Source organism: Ranitomeya imitator, chromosome 3 (assembly GCF_032444005.1).
Source record: "Ranitomeya imitator isolate aRanImi1 chromosome 3, aRanImi1.pri, whole genome shotgun sequence".
In the NCBI taxonomy this organism is placed as follows: Eukaryota; Metazoa; Chordata; class Amphibia; order Anura; family Dendrobatidae; genus Ranitomeya; species Ranitomeya imitator.
The window spans coordinates 501276876-501302709 of record NC_091284.1 but is presented as its reverse complement, the minus strand read 5'-3'; the positions used below and the strand labels follow the sequence as shown (position 1 = coordinate 501302709).

At 42.9% G+C, this 25834-nt stretch overlaps 1 protein-coding gene across 1 annotated transcript in view; it reads left to right on the top strand.

The window, feature by feature from the left end:
- Positions 1–25834, top strand: part of DMD (dystrophin) — a 4179683-nt gene that overhangs the window by 1247542 nt on the left and 2906307 nt on the right. Inside the window, exon 12 of the mRNA XM_069757653.1 lies at positions 10104–10254. Within this exon, the coding sequence (XP_069613754.1) occupies positions 10104–10254 (151 nt within the window). The remainder of the gene's footprint in view (positions 1–10103; positions 10255–25834) is intronic.

Sequence of the window (25834 nt, the reverse complement as noted above, 5' to 3'; positions counted from 1 at the left end):
GCTCATTTATTTTATGGATCTGTACCTTGACATGATAAAAACCACCAGGCAACAAAACGAGGTGTAACTTGTAGCTATTAGTCTCCAAAAATTGTGGCAGGGCCCTAAATATACCCCATTCTGTTTCTAATGTGGCAAAAAAAATTAGAGTCAGGCACCATGATCTTGGTGTACCTGCTACTTCTCCACTCCTTATAGTTCATAAGGTCAAAAGTAAATGGGGTTATAACACCTAGAATTTCATATCTTTTATTGTGGCATATTAAAGCTCAGTTACTTGAGAAATTAAGGCTATAACACTTATATGTATCTTATCGCCTTCAAGATTGTAGTCAGTGTGTTAGGTGTCAAATTCCTGTCCTCTGCGGTCTCCCATTTTTCCCCAGCTGGAGAGGAGTTTTGTGAATTCCGCTCTTGGGCTCCCTCCGGTGGTTGTAAGTGGCACTTTTGTGAGTTCTGCTCTTGGGCTCCCTCTTGTGGTTTCAAGTGGTTTGGCTGCTCCATGGATTTAGCTGTCAGCAGCTGCTTCTACAGATTGTCTTTTCTGCTCGGCTATTTATGCCTGGCTCTTTCCTTCAGCCAGTGCCACTTGTAAATGGTACCTGGTTGGATTCACATCTCTTTGGATTTCCCTGTTATCCTGACCAGTTCAGCAAAGCTAAGTTCTTGCTTGCTCTTTTCTGTCCACAGATTGTGGACTTATCCGTTCTGTGTTTTCTATGTTTGTCCAGCTTATCAGTATGAATTATCTCTGTGTTGCTGGAAGCTCTGGGAAGCAGATTTACCCTCCACACCTTTAGTCAGGTGTGGAGATTTTTGTAATCTCTGCGTGGATTTTTGTAGTATTTTATACTGACCGCACAGTATTCCATCCTGTCCTATCTATCAAGCTAGACTGGCCTCCTGTGCTCATCCTGGTTTCATTCTGTGTATGTCTTTTCCCTCTCCACTCACAGTCATTATTTGTGGGGGGCTAATCTATCCTTTGGGGATTTTCTCTGAGGCAAGATAGTTTTCCTGCTTCTATCTTTAGGGGTAGTTAGCTCTTAGGCTGTGACGAGATGCCTAGGGAGAGTTAGGAGCATTCCACGGCTACTTCTAGTGTTGTGTTGAGCTTAGGGACTGCGGTCAGTACAGATACCACTTCCTTCAGAGCTCGTTCCATGTTGCTCCTAAACCACCAGATCATAACAGAGGAGCCTGCTCAGCAGAGACGTCAGTCCCAGCGTCTTGCTCAAGCTGATGCTGTACATCTGGTTACTGCTGCCGTTCAAGGTCCAGCTATTGTAACCAGCATGAGTCAGTGGCGAGAAGATGCTCCAGGGACTAGGTCCTGCTTTTTTCTACCGAGCATGCCCGTGGAACGACCTCTCGTTGGAGGTCAGAGGTCACATGCTCAGATCCTGTAGCGGCTTTGATTGGACCACCAGGAAGGTCCCGGAAGGCTGCGACTATAAAAGGCTTGCATGGCTGCTCGGCCATGCGCTAGCATAGACCTGACTATGTATGTGTGTGCTGTGAAAAATGCTCTGGTGAATGCTCCTTAATGATCCCCTTCCCTCTGGTTGTTGTCTGGGTATTAGGGTGAGTGGAGCAAATAGTCAGTTTCTGATAGTGGCTCCACAGCTGCGTTCACACCACTTGTCAGAGTAGGGTGGGAATTGCCATTTGAACCCAGCATCTGTGCCAGGCGTCCTCAGGCGAGTGCTCAAAAGCCACTGAGTGACAGAGCGGGTTTAACCACCAATGTAGTGGGGGTGAGTTCTAGGGATCCCACTAGTATCCCGCTACTGCGCCCTGTGACCGCTAACAGGGTACAGCGTTTATATTGCGACTCTGTTAAGAAACAGGGTTCGCTTTACTTCACACCAGGTGACGTTTAACTCACGTGTGTTAGGTGTTCACCTGCCATGTTGTTCCGCCATTACCTAACAGCTGGTTCCAGCTCTCCACAGTGGACCCTGGGCTATGAACGCACCTTATTGCTATCTATATATTTATTTGGTGCATTCTGCCAGCACTAACACAGTAACTCATAGGCCTTAATGAAAAATCTCCATCAAGTCCCCATCTATCACAGGTCTTTAAAAGCAGTGGTCTTCTCATATGTGCTAAAAAGAACTTTATACCCAAGTTGTATTCCCATATTTTACTTGTTTGGTTGCATACTTGCAGTCATACGACTGTCCACTCCCCGTGCTTACACTGGAGAATCCTCACAGTGCGCAGGAATCACATAGAGTGACTGCAGATCTGTAGCTTAAGACCAAACAACTTTAAGTACTGACACTTTAGGCTTTAGGGTATGTGTCCACTTTCAGGATGGCAGGCGGTATCGTCGGAGCGGCTTTGCCGCTCTGCGGTAAGCCCCGCCCCCTTCTGGGACGCGATGATGCCGGATGTGTTCATAGCACACATCCGGCATCATCGCACCCATCGCATAGGGCACTGTGCTATATCTTGCGGCGACGCAGCGTCGCCGCAAGATATACGGACATGCTGCGATCTGAAAAGACGCGCAGCATGTCCGGAGTCGCAGGGCCGCCGCGTGCGTGTTACCACGCATAGTGGAGATGGGATTTCATTCAATCCCCTCCACTATGCTGTAACATCTGGACGCTGCGTGTCTGACGCTGTGGCTCTATGCAGCGTCAGACATGCAGCGTTTCCTGCACGTGGAAACATACCCTAAATGTGCCACTTCTGCACAAACCCAATCAAAGAACCATGTGAGACTTTTTTTGCGTCAAGGGCCAAGCAACCTCAATTATTGACACTTTCAGGGCATTGTTAGGAACTAGAAGCTGAAATAATGTTTAAATTTGAAATATAGTTGTTTCCCATCTTTACTTTATAAAATTATTGTTTTAATGTAATGTATCAGTTTTTTCAGCAACATATCTGTCATTGTTACTAACTTTAATTTTATGAGCAGTGGACAAATGATACCTGTAACCGCAGGTTATGATTATAAACGGGCAGAGATCCATGTGATGCAGTTAAGGAAAATTTAACATTTATGCTCTAAATCAGAAATTAATTTGGATTTTACCTCCTGGCAATGTTTAGTTTTGTGAGAATTTTTTCATGTGCCCTTTAAAATAAAATTTGAATTTTATCCAAATAATAACATATTTAGACACAGACAAATATACTTATCCATACTGTATACAGACACAAAAACACATACCATATTTTTCAGATTATAAGATTTTTTCTCACAAACTTGGGGGTAAATTGGGGGTGCATCTTATAAAGCGGATATACCTTACCAGCCCCAGGCTGGGATGAGCGGGTGTTTGATGTGCCGTGCAGCGCACAGGTGCCCTGCAGGTGTCCGGTGCTGCGAGTTTCCGATGCTGCAGGTGTCCAGTGCTGCGGGGGCTCTGCTGACATATTGTGAAAGCCCAGTGCCCCTGCAGTGACATGGTTTCCTGTGCGCTGGATTGGACTACGGGAAAATGGCTGCCGGCTGGGGGCGGCGTATGCGCAGATGGAGATCTCAGCACCAAGATCGGCACCAATTTATTCATAGATTTTGAGTAGGATTACCAGGAGAACAAAGCAATATACATGTTGAGAGTGATGATAGGTCTTCCTTAAAGTAATTGTAATAATGTACCACTTTAAGCTGTGATCACAATTATTAGGCAAGTGAGTATTTTAACCATAACATCATTTGTGCGTGTAATTTCCAACTCCAAGCTGTGTAAATTAGAATGCTTATTGGATGTAGCATATCAGTTGATGTGTATTTATGTAATAAGGGATGGTCTTGCCTAAAGGTACCTTCACACTGAGCAACTTTAGAATGATAACGATAGCGATCTGTGACGTTGCAGCGTCCTGGATAGCGATATCATTGTGTTTGACACGCAGCAGTGATCAGGATCCTGCTGTGACATTGCTGGTCGGAGCTGAAAGTCTGGAACTTTATTTTGTTGCTGGATCACCCGCTGACATCGCTGAATCGGCATGTGTGATGCCAATCCAGCGATGTGTTCACTTGCAACCAGGGTAAACATCGGGTTACTAAGCGCAGAGCCGCGCTTAGTAACCCGATATTTACCCTGCTTACCATTGTAAATGTAAAAAAAAAAAACACTACATACTTACATTCCGGTGTCTGTCGCATTCCCCGGCGTCAGCTTCTCTGCACTGTGTCAGCGCTGGCCGGCCGTAAAGCAGAGCGCAGCGGTGATGTCACCGCTCTGCTTTACGGACGGCGCTTGCACAGTGCAAGGAAGCTGACGCCGGGGGACGCGACAGACACCGGAATGTAAGTATGTAGTGTTTTTTTTTTTTTTTTACATTTACAATGATAACCAGGGTAAACATCAGGTTACTAAGCGCGGCCCTGTGCTTAGTAACCCGATGTTTACCCTGGTTACCAGGGGACTTCGGCATCGTTGGTCTCTGGAGAGCTTTCTGTGTGACAGCTCTCCAGCGACCACACAACAACTAAACAGCGACGCTGCAGCGATCGGCATCATTGTCTATATCGCTGCAGCGACGCTTAATGTTACGGTACCTTAAGGTTAGCAACACTCTTTAACAAGGTGTGCATAATTATTAGCCAGCTTGTTTTCCTCAGGCAAAATGGGCCAAAATGAAAATTAACTTACTATGAAAAGATAATGATATGGCCCCTTCCTTACATGATCTAAACCCTGTTAAGAATTGTCCTTCTTAAATTGGAGATTTAGGCTATGTGCACACGTTCAGGATTTTTTGCATTTTTTCTGCGTTTTTTCGGCGGTTTTCCGTGGCAAAAACGCTTAAAAAATGCATACATTAAGCATCCCATCATTTTTAATGCATTCCACAATTTTTGTGCACATGTTGCTTTTTTTATGCTATAAAAGCACATCGCGGAAAAATACGCCTCATGTTCATTTATTTTGCTGATTTTTTTTGTAGATTTCCCGCTATTTATTGCATTTTGAAGTTCCAGAAAAACACGCGAAAAATCCGCACAAAAAATGTGAAAAAAAAGGCTCAAAAAACGCATGCAGATTTCCTGCGGAAAAAGTCCAGTTTCGTTCAGGAAATTTCTGCATAAAATCCTGATGTATGCACATAGCCTTAAAATGAAGGAAAACAGTACATTTCTCTGAACAGTGTCTTTGAAGCTGCAGTTGGTGCTGCCCAAAAAGTTGATTGTCAACCGATTCATGGATGGAATGCTTATAACTATTATTGAAAATAAAGGTGGCTATATTGGTCATTGATTTTTTTAAATGTCAGAAATGCATTTTTGTGCATTTTGAGCTGTTTCCTTATTAATCTCACTTTAGCAGATTAACCCCTTCATGGCCTGGGGTATTTACATTTTTTCATTTTCGTTTTTCGCTCCCCTCCTTCCCAGAGCCATAACTTTTTTATTTTCTGTTAATATGGCCATGTGAGGGCTTATTTTTTGTAGGACGAGCTGTACTTTTGAACAACATCATTGGTTTTAGCATGTTGTGTACTAGAAAATGGGAAAAAAAATTACAAGTGCGGTGAAATTGCCAAAAAAAGTGCAATCCCACACTTGTTTTTTGTTTGGCTTTTTTGCTAGGTTCACTAAATGCAAAAACGAACCTGCTATTTTGATTTTCCAGGTCATTACAAGTTCATAGACACTAAACATGTCTAGGTTATTTTTTATCTAAGTGGCAAGAAAAAATTCCAAACTTTGCTAAATATAAAAAATTGCGCCATTTTTCAATACCTGTAACGTCTCCGTTTTTCGTGATCTCGGGTCAGGTGAGGGCTGATTTTTTTGCGTGCCGAGCTGAAGTTTTTAGTGAAGCCATTGTGGTGCAGATATGTTCTTTTGATCACCCGTTATTGCATTTTGATTCAATGTCGCTACGCTGTTTAGCGATCAGGTAAATCCTTTTTTATTGATAGATCGAGTGATTCTGAATGCGGCGATACCAAATATGTGTATATTTGACTTTTTTATTGTTTTATTTTGAATGGGGTGAAAGGGGGGGTAATTTAAACTTTTATATTTTTTTTATTTTTTTAAAACATTTTTTTTTACTTTTGCCGTGCTTCAATAGCCTTCATGGGAGGCTAGAAGCTGGCACAACTCGATCGCATCTGCTACATAGGAGTGAAGCTCAGTTCGCTCCTATATAGTAGAATTGTTGCATTGCCATGAGCGCCAACCACAGGGTGGCGCTCATAGCAATCCGGCATCACCAACCATAGTGGTTTCAAGGAGACCTCTGGTTGTTATGCCGACACATCGCTGACCCCGATCACGTGACGGGGATCAGCGATGAGCGCATTTCCGGCCAGATAGCCGGAAGTGCTAGTTAAATGCCGCTGTCAGCATTTGATAGCAGCATTTAACTAGTTAATACCGGTGGGTGAATCACGATTCCACCCGCCGCTATTGCAGGCACATGTCAGCTGTTCAAAACAGCTGACATGTCCCGGCTTTGATGTGGGTTCACTGCCGGAGCCCACATCAAAGCAGGGGATCTGACCTCGGATGTACTATCCCATCTGAGGTCAGAAAGGGGTTAAAATAAACAACCAAACCATGAAGATTTACAAATTTCACTTTGTTGCATGATAATTCTGCACACTAATATTTGCCAAATGAATTCGCTCATGTAGATATTCTCCAAAGTAGAGCACAACTTCACTTTTAGTTTCTTAAATATTCAGATTTCTGATTTATGAACCATTTGCGCTTACCGACAGCATTGTAGTTGTTCAATAATAAAATGAATTATCAAAAATGAAAATTGTCTAATAATTGTGCACACAGTGTATAGTGCAAATATTACCTGACCCTCATTTAGAAACTTCCAAATGACATATTCTCCATATAGCTGAGCAAAAAGATGACTGCATCTGCATTGGAAATTATGAACCACATCTTCACTAACATCTATTTAGAAAATAACAGGCAATGGACCTCATGTATCCAATTGGTGAGGATTACAGAAATAGAATGTATGGCATATCTGGGGTCAGGAAAAAAAAAACTGCATGGGTAGCAGCCACACTGTGGCCAAAAAAAAACATTGTCACCATTCAGGTTTATCAAAATGTTCCAATTTTCAAACTTATTGTTAACCTAATATGCATTTTTGAGGCTATTTTTTAAACTTGTTTTTAGATCCAAAAGTGTGTGGTTTTAAGAATAGTTAAAGAGTATTCCACTTTCACAAAGCTGAAGTCGAAACTATTGCACAGTTGTAAAACAACAAGCAAAGATAGTGCTCACACTTCCTGAGTCCACCACCGGCTCTCCACCGCAGCTTGGGTCTGTCTCTATTGGCTGCAGTGGAGTCATCTAACTGGACCATACGTGATCCCTGCAGCCAATCACTGAGCTCAGCAGCTCGAGTCATCTACAGCAGTGCAGCAGTTGAGCTCTGCGGCCTATACACAGAGACCAGAGCAGTTTGTGGAGAGACAGCGATGGGCACTGAGTGAGAACTAGCTTTCTTCTTTTTTATGACTATGTAGTTGCTTAGGCACCACTTTTGCAAAAGTTTTAAACTCCTTTAGATAAAAAATTGTATTTGCCTACATCCACCACTAGGGGAAATTTAGATGTTTACTGCATAATGTTTTATTATTGAGCTGCTGGCCATTAAGTGCTCTCTAATTATTGTCTGTGCAGGCATTTAATGTTTGACATTTAATCCAAACTTTCACAAACTATTGATCTGAGATCTCAGCCATGCAATTTTGGCATGAACTGATTGACACTAAATAACAATTCCTACATAAAAATCAGTGGCATTTTTATTAATGAATGTATTTTAGTTCAGTGATCTATTATTTCCGATCATTTCAGTGTTAAAACTAACGTCATAACTTCATAGTAGTTATACTACAGCGGATTCATCTTTACAGCGTCAATCACTTTCATCCACACTATGGATAAGAAGAAGAAGCAGCAGATGTACTTTCACAGCCTTAGGCGGTGTTATGGCAGATGACAGTACAGTTAAGCACAATGGTTTGAATTTAGAACTCTGATATGCAAACATCGAAAAATCAGGATAAAGCAACCTGGGTTAAAGTAAATAATTTTTTTTCAGCTGGTAATATATTTTATTTAGTTTTCAGAAAATAGCATTTAATGGGTATGGAACAGTATGTGGTGTCCCAACTTGAAAGTTGAATCCATACTATACTTTGTTTTGGCACATTTTTGTGCTTTATGTAGGTTACTGCTATGTGCTAATACTTATACAAGTTAGTCCTTAAATGACCTGAGTACACATGGGTCACACTCAGTGAATAGTTACATTAATCAGAACCCAAAAAAAACCAAAAGGCACAAGGAGTGTATAGAAAATATATCAAAATAAATGTATTAATATTATCTACACATAAAAATTAATGTCCAAGTAAAATGGATGCTATTGGTCAGACTAGAAAACAAAACAGCCATCTGTCATACTACATACTGGTTAACGATATTGTTATTAGACTTAGTGGCTTTCAAAAAAATCCCATATCAAGGGTAGAGAATAAATCATGAATACAAAATGGCAAGTTTCAAAATCTAAAAGTAAACCCTATTCAGAAGGCAGACCAACAATCATCAAATAAGGCTTAGTGCCATTCACCAAAGGTATAATTTACAGTTTGTTGTAGAAAACATCTTAATATCACCGTTGGTCTTAATATAGAGGAACTGCCCAAAATTTTATAAGGTATCTTAATACATGTAAACAAAGAAAAAAATTCACACTTCTCAGTATAGAAAAAAAACTGCCAACAGTACCATAAGGTGTCTAAGTGCATGTAAACACCATCAGGTCAAATGTACCCTTAAATTTACCCTTAAATGTACCATTAATATCTTAATTGGAAATAGTTAACTACATGCTAAAGTGCCAAGAGTATATAAATACCTGGATAATATGTCAGGATTGCTGCGTCCTACCCCGATGCGAGTTTTGCCAATTCTTCTTCCAGAAGGAGAATTGGCAAAACGCGCGTCGGGGTTTTTTCTTTGTTTACATGTATACCTTATAACATTTTTTGCAGTTCCACTATATTAAGACCAAGGGTGATAGTAGGATGTTGTCTACAACGAACTGTAAGTTATACCTTTGGTGAATGGCACTAGGCCTTATTTTGATGATTGTTGGTCTGCCTACTGAATAGGGTTTACTTTTAGATTTTGAAACTTGCCATTTTGTATTCATGATTTATTCTTTACCCCTGATATGGGATTTTTTTTGAAAGCCACTAAGTCTAATAACAATATCGTTAACCTGTATTTCGTATGACAACTTGCTGTTTTGTTTTCTAGTCTGACCAATAGCATCCATTTTATTAGGACATTAATTTTTATGTGTAGTTAATATTAATAAATTTATTTTCATATATTTTCTATACACTCCTTGTGCCCTCTATTAGTTTTGGGTTCAGATTAACGTATCTACTAATACTGTATGTACTGCATTGCTATCTACTATATTTGCACATGCACTCTGCACTATTATCTTTCTGTACCACATGTACTATGCAGTTGTTATTTACAATATTTGCATCTTATTCTACTGTAAGTAATATACTTTTAATAATTATTATTATTATTTGCTGTATTGCTTTATACCTGTCTTAAATGTACCGCGCCATCAACAGCACTGGTATTACATGTAGGACACTTTTATCTATCTGAACCTCATATATTTCTCCAATATTGACAGTACCTGTACCTGGTCAGCGACGCTCCTTTGTATTCTCACTGCAAACAGTATGTTCTGTACAGTACGTTAAAAAGGTTCATTTAATTGACATAGAAATTCAGTTTTGCAGTTTTCTCTGCCCCTTCTGACTTGAGGGCTTTAGAGCTAACTACTAGTTATCCTTAGAGTTTTGGATTGTAGTTACATTTTTCTCAGACCATAATAGACGTCTCAGAACAAATAATGTTGTAACTAGAGGGGCCACTTTCTTCTACTTACTGTAGCGAAGAGAAGCAAGAAAAGTAAGACAATATTGACAAATCTCAAAAAATCAAATGAAAGATGTATATTATTCTAACACCTATTTGACTTTTTCCAGTTTATTTCACATTGAATAAAGATATAAAATTACAATGTTTAATTATTATTTCTCTTTAGTTTGCACAAAACGTTGATGGACCTTCAGAATCAACAATTGCAGCAGTTAAGTGACTGGCTTTCACAAACAGAAGCGAGGACAAGGAAGATGGAAGCTGAAATTCTGGGTCCTGACTTGGAAGATATAAAATGCCAGATAGAAGATCATAAGGTTTCCCTTCATTTTGAGCAGTTGTTTTAAGTTATTTGCAGCATCATCTGGTATTATTTTCTTTTGATTGAGTCCAGTGGACATACTTTATGTAGTTAATCCCAATGTTTATGGAACTGTAAGATAAGCTTTGACCAACAAGTTTTGCATATGAGAATCTTTAAGAATGGGCATATGGGAAACACTGGGAATAATGTTTAACCATCGATTGAACTTTATGGACTATATATCTTTTTTTGGGTCTACTATACAACTGTTTTTAAATTGTTTTGGAAGGGATAATATACCATATAGATAACTACACATTACACCTGCAGAAGCTACTACGTACCCTAATTTATGGAGTTGAGGACAGGGCTCTGTGCAGGCCAGTCAAGTTCTTCCAGTTGAAGCTCAGTCAACTATGCATTTAAGGAACTTGGCTTGTCCACTGGGGCTCAACATTCTGGAACATAAAGATGGGTGTACAGTATACATTTGTTCAACAGGCTGCTAGATAGAAAAATGTAATTTGCCACTCCACAAAATACATTTCCACAGATCCAGGGACCAATGGTAGTCTTCTTTACACCACTACATCTGACGCTTGACATTGTGCTTGGTGTTGTAAGACTTGCATGGAGCTACTTGCCCATAAAAACCCATGCAATAAAGCTCTCAGAATACAGGTTTTTTGGCTGATGTTAGTACTAGAAGAGGTTTGGAACTGTACAGATACTCAGTCAGAAGAGTGTAGGCACTATGTGCCTCAACATTTGGTGACCCGACTATGTGGTCTGCCACTTAATGGCTGAGTAGCTATGGCTTTTATTTACTTCCACTTTTCAGTAATGTCACTCACAGTTGATCACAGAATATTTAAGAGGTAATATTTAAGAAAAAGAATAAAAGATACGACAACCAGTATGTATGAGGGGTCATCGGGATATAACCCCCCCTTTTAAATACGCTATGATCACAATGACTGACGCTAGTAAAACCTAAAGCCTCCTTATGTAGGTAACTGTGATTGGTGTGCAACTCTGTGACATCAGAACAAAGCATTTAAAGGCTCAGGTTTTTTATATACTTGATCATTAAGCCTCTGTCCCCTGATGACGCCAGATTCCTGGTGAAACATGTTGGGGAGGCTTTAGGTTTTACTAGAGTCAGTCAGTCTTTGTTATTGGCAACACTATTAGAGAGCAGTTGGTAGCGGCCGCACCAAGCTAATACTTATCAATACTTATTAGTGTGCGATATAGGGAGTTACTATATTGTGAGCATAGGGTTATATCCCGATGTCCCCTCATACACACTGACTGTAGTATATTTTAATCTTAATCTTTAAATAGTTCATGAAAAGTTAATTTTTAACCGTCTTTAGTTCGGGATCAGTGGCCTTCTTTGGCAAATTGTAATTAGCAGTAAAGTGGGGCCTTAAATGCGAACATATTACACTATCTTGCAGAAACATTTTGGTTGTATTTCCATGTGCTTAGTTTAGGCCATTAAGCGAGCGTGATCGACAACATTGAAGTTGTTTGGCACTTATTTCCCGGCATCTTTACACCGGATGACAAGGAATGATAGAGACAAAACTATCACTATACCATGTTCCAAATTATTATGAAAATGATATTTTTCTCGGATTTTCCTAAATGGTCAGTGCAAATGACAGTCAGTCTAATAAAAGTCATCACCTGTTAGGCTACTTTCACACTAGCGTCGGAATCTCCCCGTCGCAATGCGTCGGGCAGAGATTCCGACGCTAGCGTTTCACGCTCTGCACAATGGGTGCAGCGGATGCATTTCTCCGGTGCATCCGCTGCCCCATTGTGAGGTGCGGGGAGGTGGGGGCGGAGTTCCGGCCGCGCATGCGCGGTCAGAAAAAGCGGTCTGTCAGGAGCAAAAAACGTTACTTGTAACGTTTTTTGCTCCCGGCGGTCCGCCACAACACGGCGCAACCGTCGCACGACGGTGGGCTACGTGTGGCAAAGCGTCGCAATGCGTCGCTAATGTTAATCTATGGGGCAAAAACGCATCCTGCAAACAACTTTGCAGGATGCGTTTTTTGCCATAAATGACGCATTGCGATGTCTGGCAAAAAACGCCAGTGTGAAAGTAGCCTTAGAGTTTACATCAAATTTTATTGAAGAAACCTCCCAATGATAACAGTATAATCTCGAAAATGAATAAAAACTCAAAATGGACTGTTCCAAATTATTAGGCACAGTAGAATTTCTAAACATTTGATATGTTTTAAAGATCTGAAAATGCTTATTTGTGGAATTTGCAGCATTAGGAGGTCACATTCTCTGAACAAAAGCTATTTAACGCCAAAACGTCCTAACAGGCCAAGTTACATGTTAATATAGGAACCCTTCTTTGATATCACCTTCACAATTCTTGCATCCATTGAACTTGTGAGTTTTTGGAAAGTTTCTGCTTGTATTTCTTTGCATGAAGTCAGAATAGCCTCCCAGAGCTGCTGTTTTGATGTGAACTGCCTCCCACTCTCATAGATCTTTTGCTTGATGATACTCCAAAGGTTCTCTATAGGGTAGAGGTCAGGGGAAGATGGTGACCACACCATGAATTTATCTCCTTTTATGCCCATAACAACCAAAGGTTGCTATGGGCAAAGGTATTCTTTGCAGCATGAGATGGTGCATTGTCATGCATGAAGATGATTTTGTTCCTGAAAGCACATTTCTGCTTTTTATACCATGGAAGAAAGTTGTCAGTCAGAAACTCCATATACTTTGCAGAGGTAATTTTCACACCTTCAGTAACCTTAAAGGGCCCTACCAGCTTTTTCCCCATGATTGCGGCCCAAAACATGACTCCTCCTTCTTGCTGACGTCGCAGCCTTGTTGGGACATGGTGGCCATCCAACAACCATCCACTACTCCATCCGTCTGGACCATCCAGGGTTGCTCGACACTCATCAGTAAACAAGACTGTGTGAAAATTAGTCTTCATGTATGTCTGGGCCCACTGCAACTGTTTCTGCTTGTGAACACTGTTTAGGGGTGGCCGGATAGTAGGTTATGAACCAAAGCAAGCCTTTGAAGGATCCTACACCTTGAGTTTCAAGGGACTTTAGAGGCACCAGCAGCTTCAAATATCTTTTTGCTTGTTTGTAATGGCTTTTTAGCAGCTGCTTTCTTAATCCGATGAACTTGCCTGGCAGAAACCGTCCTCATTATGCCTTTATCAGTATGCAAATGTCTGTGCTCAGATTCAGCCACAAATCTCTTAAAGGGAAGGTACCGCGTTTGTAGATCATTAATTAATCAATGTAATGTAGCATAACATGCTGTTATAACCCAGACTTGAATGCATGTAAAACAGATTTCGTGTGTTATAAGAGTAGAAAGAAGGAACGGGGGGCTGACATCTTGGTTTTGCAGCAGTAGCAGGGCACTATCAGTGTCAGATTACGGCACCCCATGGACATAGGAGATAATGGACCCTATCTGTAACATTGCAGCAGCATTAGCAGTGAGCTGGGCACGCCTCTGTGGGCTGCACAACTCACTGCTGTAGGTGTGACTAGCTGCCATTTTATTATAGTCCAGTGCTATCTGTTAAGCTCCACTTGCTCTCTATCGCAGGACAGAAGCACTGACTGCTCCTCCTCTGTACTCCAGGCACTGCAGGTTCTGGGCAGACATCCTCTGCTCTCACACGCTGCCCTGTGTGCTTCCCTCTGCTTCCCTCTGCTCTGTCTCCACCTCCCCACAATCCCAGTGATCTCCGGTAAACTACACTCTCCCCATGTGTCGCTCTCCCTCTCTGTGCGGCGTGGGGGGGGTCTCTGTGCGGCGTGGGGGGTTCTCTGTGTGGCGTTGGGGGGTCTCTGTGCGGTGTGGGGGGGTCTCTGTGCGGCGTGGGGGGGTCTCTGTGCGGCATGGGGGGGTCTCTGTGGGGCGTGGGGGGGTCTCTGTGCGGTGTGGCGGGTCTCTGTGCGGCGTGGGGGGGTCTCTTTGCGGCATGGGGGGGTCTCTGTGTGGCGTGTGGGGGTCTCTGTGCGGCGTGGGGGGGTCTCTGTGCGGCGTGGGGGGGTCTCTGTGCAGCGTGGGGGGGTCTCTGTGCGGCGTGGGGGGGTCTCTGCGGCGTGGGGGGGTCTCTGTGCGGCATGGGGGGGTCTCTGTGTGGCGTGGGGGGGTCTCTGTGCGGCTTGGGGGGGTCTCTGTGCGGCGTGAGGGGGTCTCTGTGCGGCATGGGGGGGTCTCTGTGCGGCGTGGGGGGGTCTCTGTGCGGCGTGGGGGGGTCTCTGTGCGGCGTGGGGGGGTCACTGTGCGGCGTGGAGGTCTCTGTGTGGCGTGGGGGTTTCTGTGCGGCGTGGGGGGTCTCTGTGCGGCGTGGGGGGGTCTCTGTGGGGGGGTCTCTGTGCGGCTTGGGGGGGGTCTCTGTGCGGCGTGGGGGGGTCTCTGTGCGGCGTGGGGGGGGTCTCTGTGCGGCTTGGGGTTTTTTTTCCACAATTTCCTTTTTTTTCTGCCAGATCAGTTTTTTTTTTCCATCGGATCCTTTTTTTTTCCGCCGGATCCGTTTTTTTTCCACAAGTTCCTTTTTTTCTGCCAGATCAGTTTTTTCTGCCGGATCCGTTTTTTCCCGCCAGATAAGTTTTTTCCACAAGTTCCTTTTTTCTGCCAGATCAGGTTTTTTTCGCCGGATCCGTTATTTTCTCATTGAGTTGTATTAGCGCCGGATGGCCACACGTTTCATCCGTTTTTTGCAGGATCCGTCAAAACAGCTGTTTCCGCCGGACGGAAAACACATACAGAGGAAGGGTTGAATCGCGATTTCACCCGCCGCTATTGCGGGCACATGTCAGTCATGTTTTTTTTTATTGACAGATCGGGCGATTCTGAACGCGGCGATACTAAATATGTGTAGGTTTGATTTTTTTTTATTGTTTTATTTTTGATGGGGCAAAAGGGGGGTGATTTAAACTTTATTTATTTATTTTTTTTTTCATATTTTTAAAAACATTTTTTTTACATTTGCCATGATTCAATAGCCTCCATGGGAAACTAGAAGCTGGCACAACTCGATCGGCTCTGCTACATAGCAGCTATCATCAGATTGCTGCTCCGTAGCTGAATTACAGGCTTGCTATGAGTGCCGACCACAGGGTGGCGCTCACAGCAGGACGGCATCAGTAACTATAGAGGTCTCAAGGACCTCTATGGTGACCATCCTGACGCTATTGCGCGCACATGTCAGCTGTACAAAACAGCCGACATGTCGTGACTTTGATGTGGGCTCAGCGCCGGAGCCCACATCAAAGGAGGAGACACGACATGCGCAGAACATGTTGCGTTTTTTACTGCGATGCGTTTTTTCCCCAGAAAAAACGCAACATATGCACAAAAATTGCGGAATGCATTATAAATGATGGGATGCATATGTATGCATTTTTAAATTGTTTTTATCGCATTTTTATAGCGAACAAACGCAAAAAAATGCGAAAAATCCTTAACGTGTGCACACAGCCTCAATGTGTATCTCCCCATCACACTCCATATGTGTCTCACTCATCATACGTCACGTCTCTTTCTCTCCCATCAGTCACTCTTAGGCCGGGGACACACACAACGTATAAAAAAAGGTCCGTTTTTGACGGACGAGAATCGCACAAATGTTACCAAAACAGTGATCCGTGTGCTTTGCGAGGATGCGATTTTCTCGCATCCAATGATCCGTGTGACATCCGTATGGCATCCGTATGGTGAGATTTTCTCAAACACTTGCAAAATGAGCAAATAATGGCTGAGCCTTTCCTGTCACCTGCCCAATGCCTGAGAATGATGGTCCGTGTGCTGTTCTATTTTTTCTCACCCCCATAGACTTTCATTGGCGATTCTCGGCCGAGATACGCTGACAATCGCAGCATGCTGCGATTTCACTCGGATCCTGAATACGGCCGAGAAAATATCGGATGATGGGAGCTGCCCCATAGATTAACATTGGGACGAGTGCTATGTGATTTTTTATCGCATTGCACTCGTCCGTATTACGGTCTAGTGTGACCCCGGCCTTAGCCATACAATGCATCTCTCCCCTCCCTCCATAATGCCTGGCTATTCACTGCAGAGCTGGAGCTCCTTCTTATCTTCTTGAGGGATGAGTCCCAGACAGCTCCTAATGCTGCTCCATGCACACCACATGTTTTCACTCTTCTTGGGTCCAGATGCTGCTGAGCCCACTGTGTTCTGCTCCTCTGTAAACAAGCTGTGACTCTGATGCAGTAACTGCTGGTGCTAGCAGGTCACAGGGCAGTCACACACAAAATGGTGCTGCCCTGTGATGCAGCTCTTCATTCTTACTATTGGGGCAGTAACTGCTGACATCACCATTTCCCTCCCCTTTTGGGTGGTCTAATATCCCTGGGGCAGAGCTGCTAAATCTTACTATAGCTGCTTGAGGTCTAAAACGGAAAATGCTCCCCCTAGTGGTAAATATGTATATTTGTAGAAAAATATATAATATTTTTCATATAGAAATGTTTGCAAACAGTGCAAACATTGCATTAATACATTTTAATTACTATTTTAAGCTTAATTTCACAAAAAAACAAAATACAAGAAAACTGGTGGCACCTTCCCTTTAACAGTACGATGATCACGCTTAAGTTTTCGGGAAATATCTAATGTTTTCATCCCTTAACCAAGGCATTGCACTATTTGATGCTTTTCAGCAGCAGAGAGATCCTTTTTCTTCCCCATGTTACTTGCTTAAGAATGTGGAACATAATTTTTAAGTAGTTTTCCTTTCATTAGAATCACCTGGAAAACTAATTATCACATGTGTTTAAGATTGATTTCAGTGATCCATTGAGCCCTGAGACACAATACCATCCATGAGTTTATTTGAAAACAAAACAATTAAATCTTTATAACACTTAAATCCAATTTGCATAATAATTTGGAACATGGTGTAGTAGATTAATCTGTCACCATACAATATCATGTTATCAGCAGAATATCAGCAGTTTTCACAGGGCGATGTGTTGTTGAGAACAATTATTTTTCTTATGGTGTTAACTAATCACTCGATGCTTGTTTAGTATAATGCAACCCATAGACCTCCAAATAGTATAATATACCTTACAGTTCTCCATATTGTATAATGCACACCCCATATTCCTCCATATAGTATAACACACCCCAAAGTCCTCAATAGAGTATAATGCAGCCCCATGTAGTACATATAGTATAATACACTCCCATAGTCTTTGGTAAATTATAATGCAGCCCCCATATAGTACATGTATTATAATACGGCCCATAGTCCTTGATAGAGTATAATGCAGCCCCCATATAGCATAATGCAGGTCCTGTATAGTATAATGAAAACCCCATATGATATGATGCAGTCCCCATATGGTATATTGCAGCCCTCATATGGTATAATGCAGCCCCCATATGGTTTAATGCAGCCCTCATATAGTATAATGCAGCACACATATGGTATAATGTAGCCCCGTATGGTAAATGCAGCCCCCTTATGGTATAATGCAGCTCCAATATAGTCTAACATGGCCCCTTTGTAGTTTAATGCAGCCCCAATATGGCATAAAGCAGCCCTCAAATGGTATAATGCAGGCTCCATATGGCATAATGCAGCTCTTATATAATATAATGGACACCCCATAGTCATCCAGTATAATTCCCCCAAGTACTCACTGATTTAAAAAAATTGCAATACTCACCTATCCCTGTAACCCGGCTGCTACGTTCTCTGCAATGCATCTCCTCAGCAGCTCCACTTCCCAGCACAGTGTGGCATGATGAAGTGAGGTCATCGCACCAACTGGCTGAGACGTCAGACACAGAGTGTCTGTGATTCTTCATATGTTGTATTAGTCTATGCCTGATGAAGAGGCCTGAGTAGTCTTGAAAACTTACAATTTGTTACCATCTTTTCAGTTAGCCATTAAAAGGTATCAACCACTGAGGACTCTCAATTCTAAATATTAGACAAAGAGTGGTCACACACATAGGCGGCTCCATGCTCCATCATTGCTTTCAACTGCAGCGGCAGCTACAATGCATTTATAGTTAAATGTTCGATGTCGGGAGCTGGAATGCCCAGAATCGGCGCTTGCACCAGACCGCCCTGAATCACGGAAGCAAGGTTTGCCGCTATTAGTTGCACACCACTGGATGGGGATCCCTTGGTGAGGGCCTACGTTGCTAGGTCCTAATGCCAGCCCTGAGTACGTAAGAAGGTCTCAACAAATTATACAGTCAACAGTAAACTTCTGCTCCCTAGTGACTGAGCCATACGTGACATCATGATGTTGCTGGCCTTGGGAATGCCAGAGGCAACTAAGATGGAGGGTGCCAGGGACAGAGGTGAAGACTGGCTATCATGGAGGACCAGGCTGAACTTTCAGAGCAGTGCAAATGTAATTGACCATCTCTACTTCATACACATACCCACACGAATATCAATTATGGGCAAAATTGTCCTACAGCATAAAAATTCCTTTTTAATGATATCTAGTGTTAGATTTTATTAATTAAAATCCGTAAATAACATTGTAGCCAATTTCTAAAGTATTGTAAATCTAATTAAACGTATACTGTATATTCAGCCTAAATCTCTTAGAAGGCACTTTTTCTATAGAGATGTTGTGAAAAGACTAGAGCTGACCTTGGTACGTACAGTATGTTTTTTGTATCGTAGCAACAACTGGTCCATTTGCACTAATTTTATGAATCAATAACCTTGAGAATTGAAGCTGAGTTCTTCTATTTTTTTTAACATTCAGCTATATAATTATATTATTTTTTAAAGGAGTTTATGAAGCAAAAAAGTCACCTTAGGTTAAAAGCTAAAATTCTAGATTTTATCATAAAAGTGAGTATTATCTACAATGTTGCATCACTGAGTTTTTACAGGCATCAACTAGTATCAAGACCAATATTTAAAGGTTCTCTTACTCTGCAGTTTATTTTCTGAGAACTTCTCCTTGTAATAGTATAATTTTTTACACTCAAAGTTTATAATATTTATTATAAACATACTACCCAAGCCCATTTTCCTCACACGAGGAGCGGGCAACACTTCACATAACACAGAACCATACTGATCTTGTGGTGAACACACGCATCAAGATCAAGAAGTGCTTGCAAATATGGAGTAATTTTAATCAACTAAATTTCAACTAATGTTAATAAAGAAAATAAATCAAACCAACATTGACAGTGATGTTATAAAAGGTGCTTCAAACCACAGAACACAGAGGATGACAGCTGAAGCAGCATAAATCAATACACAGGTAAGTATACAGTGGGTATGGAAAGTATTAAGACCCCTTTAAATTTTTCACACTTAGTTCATTGCAGCCATTTGATTAATTAAAAAAGTTCATTTTTTCCTATTGATGTACATTCTGTGCCACATCTTGACTGGAAAAAACAGAAATGTAGAAATGTTTGCAAATTTAATAAAAAAGAAAAACTGAAATATCACAGTCATAAGTATTCAGACCCTTTGCATAGACACTCATATTTAAGTTACATGCTGTCAATTTCCTTGTGATCCTCCTTGAGATGGTTCTACTCCTTCATTGAAGTCCAGCTGTCTTTAATTAAACTGATAGGACTTGATTTGGAAATAACTCACACCTGTCTATATATGGCCTTACAGCTCACAGTGCATGTCAGACTAAATGAAAATCATGAGGTCAAAGAGACAGGAGCTTAGAGACAGAATTGTGGCAATTGTTCCAAGGTTACAGCAGAATTTTCGAATTTCTCAAGGTTCCTAAGAGCATAGTGGCCTCCATAATGCTTAAAGGGAAGAACTTTGGGCCACCAGAAGTCTTCCTAGACCTGGCCATCCAGCGAAACTGAGCAATCATGGGAGAAGAGCATTGGTGAGAGAGGTAAAGAAGAACCCCAAGATCACTGTGGCTGAGCTGCAGAGATGCAGTAGAAGATGGGAGAAAGTTCCACAAAGTCAACTATTACAGCAGCCCTCCTCCAGTCAGGCCTTTATGGCAGCGAAGCCCAATGGAATCCTCTCCTCAGTGCATGACATATGAAAGCCCGCATAGAGTTTGCTAAAAAAAACACATGAAGGACCAGCAGACTATGAGAAACAAGATTCTCTGGTCTGATGAGACGAAGATAGATCATTTTGGTGATAATTCTAAGCATTATGTGTGGAGAAAACCAGGCACTGCTCATCACCTGCCCAATACAATCCCAACAATGAAACATGGTGGTGGCAGCATCATGCTATGGGGGTGTTTTTCAACTGCAGGGACAGGATGACTAGTTGTCATTGAAAGAAACATGAATGCAGTGCAGTACAGAGATATCCTGCATGAAATCCTCTTCTAAAGTTCTCTGGACCTCAGACTTGGCCGAAGGTTCACCTTCCAACAAGACAATGACCCAGAGCACACGGCTAAAATAACAAAGGAGTGGCTTGAGAACAACTCTGTAACCATTCTTGACTGGCCCAGCCAGAGCCCTGACCTAAACTCAACTGAGCATCTCTAGAGAGACCTGCAAATAGCTGTCCACCAACGTTCACCATTCCAACCTAACGGAACTAGAGAGGATCTGCAAGGAAGAATGGCAGAGGATCCCCAAATTTAGAAGTGAAAAGCTTGTTGCATCATTCCCAAGAAGACTCATGGCTATACTAGCTCAAAAGGGTGCTTCTACTCAATACTGAGCAAAGGATCTGAATACTTATGACCATGTGATATTTCAGCCTTTCTTTTTTAATAAATTTGCAAAAATTACTACATTTCTGTGCTATCTGTTAAGCTCCACTTGCTCTCTATCGCAGGACAGAAGCACTGACTGCTCCTCCTCTGTACTCCAGGCACTGCAGGTTCTGGGCAGACATCCTCTGCTCTCACACGCTGCCCTGTGTGCTTCCCTCTGCTCTGTCTCCACCTCCCCACAATCCCAGTGATCTCCGGTAAACTACACTCTCCCCATGTGTCGCTCTCCCTCTCTGTGCGGCGTGGGGGGGTCTCTGTGCGGCGTGGGGGGGTCTCTGTGTGGCGTGGGGGGGTCTCTGTGCGGCGTGGGGGGGTCTCTGTGCGGCGTGGGGGGGTCTCTTTGCGGCGTGGGGGGGTCTCTGTGTGGCGTGGGGGGTCTCTGTGCGGCGTGGGGGGGTCTCTGTGCGGCGTGGGGGGGTCTCTGTGCGGTGTGGGGGGGTCTCTGTGCGGCGTGGGGGGGTCTCTGCGGCGTGGGGGGGTCTCTGTGCGGCATGGGGGTGTCTTTGTGTGGCGTGGGGGGGTCTCTGTGCGGCTTGGGGGGGTCTCTGTGCGGCGTGAGGGGGTCTCTGTGCGGCATGGGGGGGTCTCTGTGCGGCATGGGGGGGTCTCTGTGCGGCGTGGGGGGGTCTCTGTGCGGCGTGGGGGGGTCTTTGTGCGGCGTGGGGGGGTCACTGTGCGGCGTGGGGGTCTCTGTGTGGCGTGGGGGTTTCTGTGCGGCGTGGGGGGGTCTCTGTGCGGCGTGGGGGGTCTCTGTGGGGGGGTCTCTGTGTGGCTTGGGGGGGTCTCTGTGCGGCGTGGGGGGGTCTCTGTGCGGCGTGGGGGGGGGTCTCTGTGCGGCTTGGGGTTTTTTTTTCCACAATTTCCTTTTTTTTCTGCCAGATCAGTTTTTTTTTCCATCGGATCCTTTTTTTTCCGCCGGATCCGTTTTTTTTCCACAAGTTCCTTTTTTTCTGCCAGATCAGTTTTTTCCGCGGGATCCGTTTTTTCCCGCCAGATAAGTTTTTTCCACAAGTTCCTTTTTTCTGCCAGATCAGGTTTTTTTCGCCGGATCCGTTATTTTCTCATTGAGTTGTATTAGCGCCGGATGGCCACACGTTTCATCCGTTTTTTGGAGGATCCGTCAAAACAGCTGTTTCCGCCGGACGGAAAACACATACAGAGGAAGGGTTGAATCGCGATTTCACCCGCCGCTATTGCGGGCACATGTCAGTCATGTTTTTTTTTATTGACAGATCGGGCGATTCTGAACGCGGCGATACTAAATATGTGTAGGTTTGATTTTTTTTATTGTTTTATTTTTGATGGGGCAAAAGGGGGGTGATTTAAACTTTATTTATTTTTTTTTTTTTCATATTTTTAAAAACATTTTTTTTACATTTGCCATGATTCAATAGCCTCCATGGGAAACTAGAAGCTGGCACAACTCGATCGGCTCTGCTACATAGCAGCTATCATCAGATTGCTGCTCCGTAGCTGAATTACAGGCTTGCTATGAGTGCCGACCACAGGGTGGCGCTCACAGCAGGCCGGCATCAGTAACTATAGAGGTCTCAAGGACCTCTATGGTGACCATCCTGACGCTATTGCGCGCACATGTCAGCTGTACAAAACAGCCGACATGTCGTGACTTTGATGTGGGCTCAGCGCCGGAGCCCACATCAAAGGAGGAGACACGACATGCGCAGAACATGTTGCGTTTTTTACTGCGATGCGTTTTTTCCCCAGAAAAAACGCAACATATGCACAAAAATTGCGGAATGCATTATAAATGATGGGATGCATATGTATGCATTTTTAAATTGTTTTTATCGCATTTTTATAGCGAACAAACGCAAAAAAATGCGAAAAATCCTTAACGTGTGCACACAGCCTCAATGTGTATCTCCCCATCACACTCCATATGTGTCTCACTCATCATACTTCACGTCTCTTTCTCTCCCATCAGTCACTCTTAGGCCGGGGACACACACAACGTATAAAAAAAGGTCCGTTTTTGACGGACGAGAATCGCACAAATGTTACCAAAACAGTGATCCGTGTGCTTTGCGAGGATGCGATTTTCTCGCATCCAATGATCCGTGTGACATCCGTATGGCATCCGTATGGTGAGATTTTCTCAAACACTTGCAAAATGAGCAAATAATGGCTGAGCCTTTCCTGTCACCTGCCCAATGCCTGAGAATGATGGTCCGTGTGCTGTGCTATTTTTTCTCACCCCCATAGACTTTCATTGGCGATTCTCGGCTGAGATACGCTGACAATCGCAGCATGCTGCGATTTCACTCGGATCCTGAATACGGCCGAGAAAATATCGGATGATGGGAGCTGCCCCATAGATTAACATTGGGACGAGTGCTATGTGATTTTTTATCGCATTGCACTCGTCCGTATTATGGTCTAGTGTGACCCCGGCCTTAGCCATACAATGCATCTCTCCCCTCCCTCCATAATGCCTGGCTATTCACTGCAGAGCTGGAGCTCCTTCTTATCTTCTTGAGGGATGAGTCCCAGACAGCTCCTAATGCTGCTCCATGCACACCACATGTCTTCACTCTTCTTGGGTCCAGATGCTGCTGAGCCCACTGCGTTCTGCTCCTCTGTAAACAAGCTGTGACTCTGATGCAGTAACTGCTGGTGCTAGCAGGTCACAGGGCAGTCACACACAAAATGGTGCTGCCCTGTGATGCTGCTCTTCATTCTTACTATTGGGGCAGTAACTGCTGACATCACCATTTCCCTCCCCTTTTGGGTGGTCTAATATCCCTGGGGCAGAGCTGCTAAATCTTACTATAGCTGCTTGAGGTCTAAAACGGAAAATGCTCCCCCTAGTGGTAAATATGTATATTTGTAGAAAAATATATAATATTTTTCATATAGAAATGTTTGCAAACAGTGCAAACATTGCATTAATACATTTTAATTACTATTTTAAGCTTAATTTCACAAAAAAACAAAATACAAGAAAACTGGTGGCACCTTCCCTTTAACAGTACGATGATCACGCTTAAGTTTTCGGGAAATATCTAATGTTTTCATCCCTTAACCAAGGCATTGCACTATTTGATGCTTTTCAGCAGCAGAGAGATCCTTTTTCTTCCCCATGTTACTTGCTTAAGAATGTGGAACATAATTTTTAAGTAGTTTTCCTTTCATTAGAATCACCTGGAAAACTAATTATCACATGTGTTTAAGATTGATTTCAGTGATCCATTGAGCCCTGAGACACAATACCATCCATGAGTTTATTTGAAAACAAAACAATTAAATCTTTATAACACTTAAATCCAATTTGCATAATAATTTGGAACATGGTGTAGTAGATTAATCTGTCACCATACAATATCATGTTATCAGCAGAATATCAGCAGTTTTCACAGGGCGATGTGTTGTTGAGAACAATTATTCTTCTTATGGTGTTAACTAATCACTCGATGCTTGTTTAGTATAATGCAACCCATAGACCTCCAAATAGTATAATATACCTTACAGTTCTCCATATTGTATAATGCACACCCCATATTCCTCCATATAGTATAACACACCCCAAAGTCCTCAATAGAGTATAATGCAGCCCCATGTAGTACATATAGTATAATACACTCCCATAGTCTTTGGTAAATTATAATGCAGCCCCCATATAGTACATGTATTATAATACGGCCCATAGTCCTTGATAGAGTATAATGCAGCCCCCATATAGCATAATTCAGGTCCTGTATAGTATAATGAAAACCCCATATGATATGATGCAGTCCCCATATGGTATATTGCAGCCCTCATATGGTATAATGCAGCTCCCATATGGTATAATTCAGCCCCCAGATAGTATAAGTCTGCCCCCATATGGTACAATACAGCCTCCATATGGTATAATGGAGCCCCCAACTAGTATAATGCACCCCCATATGGTATAATGCAGCCCCCATATGGTTTAATGCAGCCCTCATATAGTATAATGCAGCACACATATGGTATAATGTAGCCCCGTATGGTAAATGCAGCCCCCTTATGGTATAATGCAGCTCCAATATAGTCTAACATGGCCCCTATGTAGTTTAATGCAGCCCCAATATGGCATAAAGCAGCCCTCAAATGGTATAATGCAGGCTCCATATGGCATAATGCAGCTCTTATATAATATAATGGACACCCCATAGTCATCCAGTATAATTCCCCCAAGTACTCACTGATTTAAAAAAATTGCAATACTCACCTATCCCTGTAACCCTGCTGCTACGTTCTCTGCAATGCATCTCCTCAGCAGCTCCACTTCCCAGCACAGTGTGGCATGATGAAGTGAGGTCATCGCACCAACTGGCTGAGACGTCAGACACAGAGTGTCTGTGATTCTTCATATGTTGTATTAGTCTATGCCTGATGAAGAGGCCTGAGTAGTCTTGAAAACTTACAATTTGTTACCATCTTTTCAGTTAGCCATTAAAAGGTATCAACCACTGAGGACTCTCAATTCTAAATATTAGACAAAGAGTGGTCACACACATAGGCGGCTCCATGCTCCATCATTGCTTTCAACTGCAGCGGCAGCTACAATGCATTTATAGTTAAATGTTCGATGTCGGGAGCTGGAATGCCCAGAATCGGCGCTTGCACCAGACCGCCCTGAATCACGGAAGCAAGGTTTGCCGCTATTAGTTGCACACCACTGGATGGGGATCCCTTGGTGAGGGCCTACGTTGCTAGGTCCTAATGCCAGCCCTGAGTACGTAAGAAGGTCTCAACAAATTATACAGTCAACAGTAAACTTCTGCTCCCTAGTGACTGAGCCATACGTGACATCATGATGTTGCTGGCCTTGGGAATGCCAGAGGCAACTAAGAT